This window comes from Triturus cristatus, chromosome 10 (assembly GCF_964204655.1).
Source record: "Triturus cristatus chromosome 10, aTriCri1.1, whole genome shotgun sequence".
NCBI lineage: Eukaryota > Metazoa > Chordata > Amphibia > Caudata > Salamandridae > Triturus > Triturus cristatus.
This window is the reverse complement of record NC_140593.1, coordinates 65,958,591-65,971,728: the sequence shown is the minus strand read 5'-3', so window position 1 is coordinate 65,971,728 and position 13,138 is coordinate 65,958,591. Positions and strand designations below refer to the sequence as shown.

General features: G+C 46.8%; 1 protein-coding gene across 1 annotated transcript in view; it reads left to right on the top strand.

Moving 5' to 3' along the window:
• The first annotated feature begins 1,110 nt into the window (after positions 1 to 1,110).
• The window catches only part of LOC146788844 (vitelline membrane outer layer protein 1-like), a 38,353-nt gene continuing 26,325 nt past the window's right edge, over positions 1,111 to 13,138 (top strand). Inside the window, exons 1-2 of the mRNA XM_085630430.1 lie at positions 1,111 to 1,456; positions 5,357 to 5,463. Of these exons, the coding sequence (XP_085486556.1) occupies positions 1,253 to 1,456; positions 5,357 to 5,463 (311 nt within the window). The 5' untranslated portion in view covers positions 1,111 to 1,252. The remainder of the gene's footprint in view (positions 1,457 to 5,356; positions 5,464 to 13,138) is intronic.

Below are 13,138 nucleotides of genomic sequence, written 5' to 3'. Positions count from 1 at the left end.
CCATGCGTAAGACACCATATTCAATATGGTATCGATATTACTGTTTCCGGGCAAAGAGCCACAGATTCTTTCTCTGTGGGGGGGCTGTGGGTCCGGGGCCCCCCTGTCATGGCCCTGCAGCCGTCTGTGCCAGTCCCTCACGTTTTGTGTTACAATGCCCTCCTCCTCCTAAATGTTATCGTTCTGAGACGAATTCGGAAGGGTAGGAGCAGCTGCAGGTACTGGTCATCTAACGCCTTTTCTGGACGTTTTTAATTAAAACACCTTCCTGAGCTCCGCCCCGCCCGGACCCTCTCTTCCGGGGCCCCCTACCTACGCTCCCTGCACAGGGCCACCATGAGCCTAGAGCCGCCCCTGCAGCCGCTACCCCCGCCACTGGGAGGGCCCCGTTGGAGGAGGAATCAGCGGCACCCAGACCCCACCTTTTACTTTCTCCCTGTCAATATTTCAGCAGCCGTCTACCTCCTTTATACACTTTTGCATAGAAGCATAATTTACATTACCACACGTGGCCATTGCTCTTTGTGATCTACAGAGAGGCCAAGGAGTGGATGAGCATGTGTGCTGAACAGCTTTAAGACCACTGACAGAGTTACTGGCACTTGCTCAGCCTCTGCGCCAGAGCTTGCCAACAGAGCTGTCAATCATGCCCGTTATAAACACCCACCTACAGCCTGACCTCACTCAAGCCCGAGAAGTGACATTTCACAGTGTGCACCATGCAAGAGTAAAGTGCCGCAGGAAAATAAAAACCTGCATAAAAAGCAGGAGCTGCGTTCCTCCATCAACTGAACTTCCATCTACCCACATGACACCTGGGCTCGCCTCACTCGCCCACGCCTCACCCCCCACATCTGACCCAGCTGCAGCGGGGGCCGGTCCTTCTCCTACATCGCCCTCAAGACCTGGAATGACCTGCCCCGCCCCCACCAAGCAGCACCCTCGCTGGCAGACTTCAGGAAGAAACTCAAGACCTGGCTTTTCGATGGAGACGTGGCACCCTCAGCGCCAAGAGACCCGTAGGGGTGACAGTGGTGTGCTATGTAAAGGCTGTTTGTTTATCTTGGTCCAGTGCAGTGTGGGAACCAACCCTACAGCCCCATGCCCCCCTTAGTTTCCGGCTGGCGTCTGAGCCCTTTCTCCACAGGGGCCAACTGGCCCTCCTGTCGTACCTCCCGCGCTGTGTACACAAGGCAGGGGGGCCGGAGCAGGTGCATAAAAGGCGGTGGTTCCCCCGTCTCTGCTTCTGTGAATGATGTCGTGGCTCCCAGGCCTCCTGTGCGCCCTCGCCTTCTGCCTCCAGTCCGCCCATGGCATCGAGATCAAGGCCAATGGCACCTTCGCGGGCAGACAGTACTACACCAGCATCAGTGTGACCAACGGCGGCCCCTGGGGGTCCTGGACCTGGATAGACATGTGCCCCGAGGGGTCCTACGCCACCGGGTACAGTGTACAGGTACTGTCTGATGTGTCCCTACGTCACTTCCGAGCCACTGGGGCTGCAGCACTGTGCATCTAGAAATGGAGAAAGTGCAGGCGCTCAGCAGCACTGTGCATCTAGAAATGGAGGAAGTGCAGGAACTTTTCAGCACTGTGCATCTAGAAATAGAGAAAGTTCAGGCACTCAGCAGCACTGTGCATCTAGAAATGGAGAAAGTGCAGGCGCTCAGCAGCACTGTGCATCTAGAAATGGAGAAAGTGCAGGCACTCAGCAGCACTGTGCATCTAGAAATAGAGAAAGTGCAGGCACTCAGCAGCACTGCATCTAGAAATGGAGAAAGTGCAGGCACTCAGCAGCACTGCATCTAGAAATGGAGAAAGTGCAGGCACTCAGACTCATATAAGTACCATTAACCATGATGACTGCTTCTCCTTCCTGCTTAGAAACGCAGTCCCTGTTCTTTCTATCTCGCCAGTACTGTACTGCCGTACTGTGCATCTAGAAATTAAGAAAGTGCGGGCGCTCAGACTTGTTTACCGTACTAGTCACCAGCCTGACCGTTCCTCCTTCTTGCTTACATATGCAGGCCCTGTCTTTTATGCCTCACCGGTACTGTACTATGGTAAGGTAAATCTAGACACTGAGACAGTGCAGGCACTCAGTGTTTTCAGTCCCGATCTTCATTCTAATCGTGCCTCCTTCCGGCTTAAATATAGAGGTGGCTTACGCTCTGTCCCACCAGTACTCTGCTGCAGTATTGTCTATCTAGAAATGGAGAAAGTGCAGGCACTCAGCAGTACTGTGCATTTAGAAATGGAAAAAGTGCAGGCACTCAGCAGTACTGTGCATTTAGAAATGGAAAAAGTGCAGGCACTCAGCAGTACTGTGCATTTAAAAATGGAAAAAGTGCAGGCACTCAGCAGTACTGTGCATTTAGAAATGGAAAAAGTGCAGGCACTCAGCAGTACTGTGCGTTTAGAAATGGAAAAAGTGCAGGCACTCAGCAGTACTGTGCATTTAGAAATGGAGAAAGTGCAGGCCCTCAGCAGTACTGTGCATTTAGAAATGGAGAAAGTGCAGGCACTCAGCAGTACTGTGCATTTAGAAGTGGAGAAAGGGCAGGCACTCAGAATTATTTTAGTTCTGTCCCTCCGTCTGACTGCCATCTTCCTGCTTAGATGTGCATATCCTTTCCTTCCAGTCACACCAGTACTCTCCTGCAGTACTGCACACCCAGAAGTGGAGAGAGAGCTGGCACCGGTGTTTTCAGTACTGAGCTTCAGTCGAACTCTGTCTCCTTCCTGCAGGCTCTGTTATTTCTGGGGGAATGGTGGTGCTGTGACTCCCCCATCACTGCCTGATTCCTGCTGAGAAGTGCCAGGGTTCTCTGTAGCCCATTAGAGGCACAGCAGCCATGCTAAGAGGGGGGTGCAGCCTCAGAAGAGGTACGGAAGACCTTGCCAGAGGGGGTGCAGCCCCAGTAGAGGTACAGCAGCCCTGCTAAGAGGGATGTGCACCCCTATTAAAGGTACAGCAGCCCTGCTACGAGGGGGGTGCAGCTCCATGAGGGGCACAACAGTCCTACTCAGAAGGGGGTGCAGCCCCATGAGGGGTACAGCAGTCCTGCTCAAAGGTGGGTGCAGCCCCATGAGGGATACAGCAGCCCTGCTCAAAGGTGGGTGCAGCCCCATGAGGGGCACAGCTGCCCTGCTCAGGAGGGGGTGGAGCCCTAGTAGAGGTACAGTAGCCCTTCTCAGAGGGGGGTGCAGCCCCATTATAGGTACAGAAGCCCTACTCAGAAGGGCGTGAAGCCCCATTAGAGGTACAGCAGCCCTGCTCAGAGGGGGGTGCAGCCCATTATAAGTACAGAAACCCTGCTGAGAGGGGGGTGCAGCCCCATTAGAGGTACAGCAGCCCTGCTCAGAGGGGGTTGCGGCCCATTAAAGGTACAGCAGCCCGGCTAAGGGGGAGGGAACAGCCCCATTGAGGTACTGAAGACCTGCTCAGGAGGGGGGGTGCAGAGGGGGGGGGGTGCAGCTCCAGTAGAGGTTCAAAAGCCCTGCTCAGGAGGGGAGTGCAGCCCCATTAGAGGTACAGCAGCCCTGCTAAGGAGGGGGGTGCAGCCCCATGAGTGCCTCAACATCCCTGCCCAGGTTAGGGTGCATCCCCATTAGAGGTACAGCAGACCCGCTCAGGTGGAAGGTGCAGCCCCATTTCACGTACAGAAGCCCTGCTTAGTAGGGGTGCATCCTCAATAGAGATACAGAAGCCCTGCTCAGAGGGGGGTGCAGCCCCATGAGGGGCACAGCACTCCTGCTCAAAGGTGGGTGCAGCCCCATGAGCGGTACAGCAGCCCTGCTCAAAGGTGGGTGCAGCCCCATGAGTGGCATAGCTGCCCTGCTCAGGAGGAGGTGGAGCCCTGGTAGAGGTACAGTTGCCCTTCTCAGAGGTGGGTGCAGCCCCATTATAGGTACAGAAGCCCTACTCAGAAGGGCGTGCAGCCCCATTAGAGGTACAGCAGCCCTGCTCAGAGGGGGGTGCAGCCCCATTATAGGTACAGAAGCCCTGCTGAGAGGGGGGTGCAGCCCCATTAGAGGTACAGAAGCCCTGCTCAGAGGGGGTTGCAGCCCATTAAAGGTACAGCAGCCCGGCTAAGGGGGAGGGAGCAGCCCCATTAGAGGTACTGAAGACCTGCTAAGGAGGGGGGGTGCAGTCCCATTAGAGGTACTGAAGACCTACTCGGGGGGGGGGGGGTGCAGCCCCAGTAGAGGTTCAAAAGTCCTGCTAAGGAGGGGGGTACAGCCCCATGAGTGCCTCAACATCTCTGCTCAGGTTAGGGTGCATCTTCATTAGAGGTACAGAAGCCCTGCTCAGAGGGGGGTGCAGCCCCATGAGGGGCACAGCAGTCCTGCTCAGAAGGGAGGTACAGCCCCTGTAGAGGTACAGCTGCCCTGCTCAGAGGGGGTGCAGAACCATCAGCGGTACAGCAGCCCCTCTAAGAGGGGAGTGCAGTCCCAGTAAAGGCACAGAAGCCCTGTTCAAAAGGGGGTGCAGTCCATTAGAAGGTACAGAAGCCCTGCTCAGAACGGGGTGCAGCCCCAGTTGATGTAGAGCATCCCTGCTCAGGAGGGGAGTGAAGCCCCATTAGAGGTACAGCAGCCCTGCTCAGGTGGAAGGTGCAGCCCCATTTCACGTACAGAAGCCCTGCTTAGAAGGGGGTGGAGCCCCAGTAGAGGTACCCGCAGTCCTGCTCAGAAGGGAGGCACAGCCCCAGTGGAGGTACAGCTGGGAAATGGCGTTTACAATGCATGCTTTAGATCACATGCCATTACAACGCGGTCGTTACAACGACTGCATTGTTACAACGTGAACCATTACATCTCAAGTCGTTACAACGACTTGCTGTAGGGGGCAGAAGGTTTTGGATTTATAATCCAAGTCCTTCCCTGCTGTTGCACAAACTGGAGTAGGAATAGTAAATTATACTGTTCCTAAGTCCAGCACGCCCCCTACAGCAAATCATTGTAACAACTTGCGATGTAATGGTTCACATTGTAACAATGCGGTCGTTGTAACGACCGTGTTGTAACGGCATGTGATCTAAAGCATGCGTTGTAAAGGCGTATATATTCGTACAGCTGCCCTGCTCAAAGGGGGATGCAGACCCATGAGAGGTACAGCAGCCCTGCTCAGCAGGCCAACAGTTGCCCCCTAAGAGGTACTACAGCAATGCAACCCCAGTAGAGGTACAGCATACCTTCTGCTGAGTCGTGGACTGTTCTCCTGCACGGGCTCCATGCTTTCTGTTGTTATGGAGGGCGGCCAGCAGTGGACCTGTGTCCCCTCTCTGGTGTGTCCTGGTCTGTGCAATGCCCCTTTGAACAGTGATGATGTATTTGTGTTGCTGTATTTCAGCTGGAGGAGTACGTCTCTGCAAGTGACGACACTGCCCTCAACGGTGTCCGACTCTTCTGCACAAGTCAAGATGGGGTGGCCTACACCGTCGAGTCTGCAGTTGGAGAGTAAGTCTCTTCGCTCAAAGTAGGACTGCACGATGAAGTAAAGCTCTTTTGTTGAAGGAAGTCTACTAGGTTGAGATAAATGTCCATGGATGAAGGAACCACTCAGTTGAAGTAAGGTGAAGTCTCTTCTGCCCAGTTGAGTCCTTTTGTAAGTAGTAGGAACCTTCAGTTGTAGGGATTGAGTTTGATGTAAGCGGCTTCGAGCGCCGTCTGTTATGTACCTCTATTGGCATATGATGAATGCTGTTGGGACTGTCAGCCTATATGACTGATATGTGACACCACTTATACACTTGTACATTTGTTTTAATTTCGTCTTAGGATGGAACAATTCCCTCTTTTTTTCTGCATACAAGCAGCTATAGCAGACAATAGTTTATTTGGGAATGCTTAATTCTTGTCCCATATCCCACGTAGGTGTCGGGTAGGGATTTTCTCGGTCCTGAAGAAACGCTGTGCATCCATCTTGGGCCAGTGAGGTGTGAAACATGCCGACCCTAAAACACTCACTCTGAGGCTGTCACGATTCATAGATCTCAATTGACAGCACTCGCTCATTCTTTTTATCTCTGTCAAAAAGGCCACTTTATTAAAATTGGATAGGTACCCCTTAGGCAGTTTTAATTCACACAGCACTTGATCTAGTGCGCCACCCTACACTCACCTTTCCCTCAGTCATCATTACGGCAAAACAGAAGATCTCCGACAAAGAGCCCTCCTGCGGGGCCCGTCAGGCTTTGCAGTGCCGAACCGACGAGGAGCATGACCAATGATGAAGCATGACCCCCATTCGGGTGTCTGAGGGCTCTGTCTTCTGATCATTCGGATCTGCAGGGTTCCAACCTTTATTTCTTAGTTTTTCCTCTGTTCATAGTAACAGCCCTGCTCCCCATGTATGTACCTCTTTTTAAGTCTGCTCCTGCAGTGGAAGCCAACTTAACTGAAGTAAAATAAGGCTCTTTGGTTAAGTAACTCTCCTCAGTTTGATTGATGTAAGGTTGGTTGAAGTTAGTTGTTTCAGTGGAAGACCTTGTAAGAGGAGGAACAGGCTTCATTTGATGCAAGTTTCTTCAGATGAAGTCATCTCGATTGAAATACATCACTTTAGTCAAGGCTCCACGGTCGAAAGTAGGTCACCGTTGTAAAAGGCAGTTTTTCAGTAGAAGACCTCTTGGCTGATATAAAAAGTTCCTTATGGTCAACCCACCTTGGTTTGAGTTTGGTGCTTTACACACAAACACCCCAGGTGACCTCTGTGCTCCTCCTGGATGGGTTACCAGACACTGTCTGCACTTCTTGCAGAAATAAAAAAGAAACCTCCTGTTTTTTAAACTAAAAACCAAAAAGACCTGCTCCAGGTAGCGTGCAGTGATTACGTAGAGGATGCTACCACAGAGAGGAGAGCCCTCCTTTCATTGCCTACTTGAATTGGGAGATCTCCAAATGATTGATATTAGCACTTAGTGCTGCTCGACCAGTCTCTACAGCTTCTGCCCCTCCCTCAAGAATTGAGGTACTGTTTAAAACAAGGTGTAATAGATGACACAGGACCATCAGAAAGATCTGCTAAAGATAAAAAGCCCCTGAAGAGATTGACAAAGATGAATGGTGCACCATAATCTGACGAATCACTGACAAAATATCGACTACAATAATACCGAGGTACAAAAATATTTGTGACAAAAATATCAAAGTCTAGAATATCGACATCCTATCTACATCATGGTATGTACAAAAATATAGAGAAAAAATATCGATATCAAAAATATTGTTGTAAAAAATATAGTTTTTTAAAAATGTTCAATAAATAATGTATAATAAAGTAAATAATACATATAATTAAAAAAACATAGTTACATTAAAAAAAAAAATAACAAATACATTTTGGTGCCGATTCCGATCCTGTAAAACCCGGGTACGAATGGTCGTACGAAGCGTATTCTCCGTACGACTCGTACCCGGGAAATCCACCTTACAAACCAGCAAGTTCGATTCGTACAGAAATACCATTTCCGTACGAATCGTAAAAAAAACCCTACGGTTAAAAAATACCTACTATTCTGATCCTGGACAGCGCGTACGCGACGTCCGCACGGAGTCAGACAGCGTTTTACGGACCATCAAGTACGATTCGTACCTACACCACTCCGCACGGCTATTTTTTTACAGGAGCCAAAAAGTGCCGGAAAAGCTAAGTACGCTGCGATGCATGACAAAAAGGGGGCCCGGTACGCGACGTATACGCCATCAACCACATCGTACGTGTCATCATGTACGGTGCGTACCCCAACATTGCATATGTATGGTGCGTACATACGCGCTGTTGGGGTACGCACTGTACATAGGCTAACAGTGCGTATGTACGGTGCGTATGTCCGCACCGTACCCCCCCACCCGCGTATGTCCGCACCGTACCCCAGGCGTACCCCAATCCTCGCGTATGTACGGATAGTACATACGGTGGGGGGGTACAGTGGGGACATACGCGGGTGGGGGGTACGGTGCGGACATACGCGGGTGGGGGAGGCTGGGGGGCCCGTACGACTCGTACCCCGGGCACAAGTGTACCCGGGGTAGGGGTCATACAAAGTTCGCTCCGTACGGGGCGATTTACATACGCTTGTGTATTCAGAACGCCGGTACGGATCGGACTTGTGCGCTCAGACTTCAGTTTTGCGACTCGTACGTAAAACTGTCCGGGGACGTCTCGTAGACCTTTTCCCGATACGATTCGTATGTATTTTTTAAAGTACGAATCTTACTTCACCGGTTGTACGGGACTTGTACGATTCGTACGTAAAAAAATACGGATACGAGTCGTAAGGTAATTTTTTTTAACGGATCGGAATCGGCACCATAATGTTAAAATAAATTAAACATATACATCTAAAATATAATATATATACTTACTTAATCTTATTCCTAAATCATTCTTTTAATAACTTATAAATTGTTAACAACATTTTATAAATTATAAATACATATATACACATACAAAAATAATATAAATAAAAATATATATAACAAATTAAAAAACTACAATATTTTGAATGTTTTTAAAATAAATTATACACAACATTAAATAAAACAATACAGAAAAATATTGGATGGCAGAGGGAAAACAATTACTATTCCCACTCCAAAGAGTGCAACAGTAGGGAAAGTGTTGGATAGCGTAGGGGTAAAAATGACTATTCCAACTTCAGAGAGTGCAACAGTAGGGAAAGTGTTGGATAGCATAGAGGTAAAAATTGCTATTCCCACTCCAGAGAGTGCAACTGTAGGGAAAGTGTTGGATAGCATAGGGGTAACAATTACTATTCCCACTCCAGAGAGTGCAACAGTAGGGAAAGTGTTGGATAGCGAAAGGGTTAAAATTACTATTCCCACTCCAGTGAGTGCAACAGTAGGGAAAGTGTTGGATAGCGTAGGGGTAAAAATTACTATTCCCACTCCAGGGTGTGCAACAGTAGGGAAAGTGTCGGATAGCGTAGAGGTAAACATTACTATTCCCACTCCAGAGAGTGCAACAGTAGGGAACGTGTTGGATAGAGTAAGGGTTATAATTACTATTCCAACTCCAAAAAGTGCAACAGTGGGGAAAGTGTTGGATAGCGTAGGGGTAAAAATCACTATTCCCACTCCAGAGAGTGCAACAGTAGGGAAATTGTTGGATAGCGTAGGGGTAAAAATTACTATTACAACTCTAGAGAGTGCAACAGTAGGGAAAGTGTTGAATAGCGTGGGGATAAAAATTACTATTCCCACTGCAGTGAGTGCAACAGTAGGGAAAGTGTTGTATAGCGTAGGGGTACAAATTACTATTCCCACTCCAGAAAATGCAACAGTAGGAAAAGTGTTGGATAGCGAAAGGGTTAAAATTACTATTCCCAATCCAGTTAGTGCAACTGTAGGGAAAGTGTTGAATAGAGTAGGGGTAAAAATTACTATTCCAACTCCAGAGAGTGCAACAGTAGGGAAAGAGGTGGATAGCGTAGGGGTAAACATTAGTATTCCCACTCCAGAGAGTGCAACAGTAGGGAAAAGTGTTGGATAGCGTAGGGGTAAAAATTACTATTCGCACTCCAAAGAGTGCAACAGTAGGGAAAGTGTTGGATAGCGAAAGGGTTAAAATTACTATTACCACTCCAGTGAGTGCAACAGTAGGGAAAGTGTTGAATAGCGTAGGGGTTAAAAATAACATACTTATCAATTAAATACATTTTTTAATTAAATAGTTTTTTATTATTAAATATCAATGAATTCATAATAAATACCAATAAATGAAAATTAATAATTACGTTAATAACATTAAATTACTTCCCACCCTATTCCCCAAAAAACACACAACCCACTCCACATAAAAGATAACACAATTAATATAATTATCAATTAATAAATTAATTAATAATTAATTAACAATAAATTAAATACCAATACCAATAATTATTAATGAATAATGACTTAATTATAATAAATTACTTCCCACCCTATTCCCCTAAACACACCCGCTTCTAAACTAAATTAACACAATTAATATATTCATCAATTAATTAATTAATAAAAATTAATTACCAATTATTAAGTAATAAACAATAAATTAATTGTCAATACAAAAACAATTAAAATTATTAATTCGTTTATTATAATTAATTTACTTCCCACCCTATTCCCCTATAAACCCACAAGACGCTCCAATAAAAAATTAACACAATTAATATAATCATCAATTAATCAATTAATAAAAAATAATTACCAATTATTAATTAATTAACAATAAATAAACTATCAAAACCAATAAATAAAAATAATAATTACTTAATTGCAATTAAATTACTTCCCATCCTATTCCCCTATAAACCCACAACCCGCTAAAGAACTAAAATGAAAAATTTAATTAAAAATAATTAACAATTTCTAAAAATTATGATTTAATTTACTATAATTAAATTACTTCCCACTCTATTCCCCTATAAACCCACAACCCGCTGCGGCACTAAAATGCAAAATGTACTTTAAAAAAATTTACTAACTTCTAAACAATTAATACATATATTTAAAAAAAATACAAAACATAATAAAACATGTGGAACACATACATATAAAATACATACTAAAATACATAACACTAACATAAACTTCGACATTATTAACATCGATATTTTTGCTATCGATATTACTGACTTCGATATAAAAAATAAAGATATTTCTTACCTTCAGGTCGATATTCTGGTCACCGGTATTCTTGATGTCGATATTCTGTCCCTACGATATTTAAAACTCGATATTAATGTAGGTCGAAATAAAAAACTCGATATTTTGTCTCTGCACCCATTGCCATAGCCTAGGAGCGAGCTTTTCTTGAGCACTGTTCCGAAGCCCTGACTCATCCTTAAGTGATGCACCTAATTCAACATACAAGCTCTTTGGAACCAATCTTTTGAGGCCCCTGCTGAATCTTATGCAGTCTATGTAACCTTGCACATGACTTCTTTTAACACACACTTTTAAAGTCTGTGCCGGATCTTAAGTGATCCTCTTAGCGTAGCATGCATGCTCTCTAAACCTCTCTTCAGAAGCCCCTTCTGAATCTTAAGTGATTACCCTCACCTCGCATGTGAGCTCTACTAAACCAGTTCTTAAGCTGCTGCTGAATAATAGCTATCCACCAAAACTCTCATGCAATCTCTTCTAAACCAGTTCTGAAGAACCTGATGCCTCCTTAGTGGTCCACATAACCACACAGGCAAGCAGGGTCTTCTAAGCCACTTCTAAAGTCCCTCCTGAGGTCAAAATCATCCACCAAACCTCGCTCCTAAGTTCTTCTAAGTCCCTGCTCGGAAACATTTGCTGAATAAAGTGGTTGTCAAGAATTCCTGTCATGCGAGGGGAGGAAAACGGTAACCAGCGAAAACGGACTACATCTCCCAGGGTGCTTAGCGGTTGAGAGGTTATGTAAACAGGAGAGCTGTTACATAACTCAAGGAAAACACGCCCTTATGTAAACAGGAGAGCTGTTACATAACTCAAGGAAAACACGCCCTTATGTAAACAGGAGAGCTGTTACATAACTCAAGGAAAACACGCCCTTATGTAAACAGGAGAGCTGTTACATAACTCAAGGAAAACAACGCCCTATAAAGGGAGGAACCGGGAGGTACAACGCTGTCGGATATTGTGTTTACAACCGACGTACCTGCTTAGTGAAGAGCAGTGTTTCGGAGTGGTGCTCCAGTAAGGCAAGAACGGAGGTAGGTCGAGTCGTTACTCCCTGGGCCGTGTCTTGCCCCATCGTCACCTGTGAAGGACCCGGAAGCTCTACCGGATAACCATTGAGCTTCGCTTTTTGACTCGGCTGAGTCAAAGCGCAGTGGCGCTTTTGCTGGTTGGAGTCGTAACTCCCAGCCCGACCAGAGATACAGGGACTGCCAGCTGTAACGCACACCAGGAGGTGTTTGCCGCGTTACAGACTCGGAAGTCCACTGGATCGATCAAGCGGCTGCTCTCGGTTCAGTCTTCTTTGCTTGTGATTGGGGTATCGGTGACGCATCACCAGGAGGTGACTCCGCGTCCCGGTGCAGTCTGAGGAAGAGGTTGAGCGGCTGCTCCCTTCAGGTAGAGACCCCGGCTGGGTGTTTCCCTGACTCCTCGATTCTCCCCAACACTCTTCGTGCCCCTCACAGCCTACCGATTGGCATTGTCGGCCATTTCCTTTCTGCCCTCTGTTGGCATACGCCGGGATCGGCGTATATGCAGAGGACGGTTAGGACCATCCGTGCTGTGGGCTGGTAACGTACTTAGCCTGGAGGATTCCAGTGACTATAACCTTTGTTTATTCCTTGTATTATTTTTGCCTTCATTAAAATAACTAAACCTTCACAAGTGGTTGCGTTCTCATTATCGTGTCTGTTAAACGATCCTCAGACGTTCAGGGCGTTACAGTGGTCTACCTAAACTCACACACTAGCTCTCCAAGCCACTCTTCAGAAGGACCTGCTGAATCCTAGAGAGTCCACCTAAACTAGTACCTGAGGTCTTCTAAACTGCTCTTCAGAAGGACTTGCTGAATCCTAGAGAGTCTGTGAGAAGTTGGCCTGGTATATGCTGTCCACTTGTTATAGTGGGCACCCTGCACCAGTCCAAACAACCCCTTATTGACAATAGGTTAAAGACAACCTTTATTGAAAGCAATCCTAGTGGTAGCTATGGAGAGCAGCCTTCAGGCTAAGTCTTGAAGGAATGTAAAGCAGGTTTTTTTTACCAGTCTATAATCTCTTGAGTGGCTTCATAAAAGGAGACCACACCAGGTATATATATAAAATATATGTATTTATTCCTAAACACACCCTACTAGTCTCTTTATGAGGTTAGAGGTAAAAGCACATAAGTTACACTTCAAATATTACAGTAAAGTAGCACAAATACACGTTAGGCCCTGGGGGCGGACCAAACCATATACTAAAATAGTGGTAAAAGAACCACGACTTAACTAGACACAAGGCCTAGAGCCTGTAGAATCGCTGGGACCCCAAGGAACCACCCAAGGTAGTGACACAGGGGACCCACGGGGGCCATGTGCAGTGTGAGAACACAGCCGCAAGCTCTCGTTAGCTTCTATGGGGAAAGTCGCGGTTAGATTTTTAGAGTTAAAGAACAGTTAGGAATGGACTAGGAC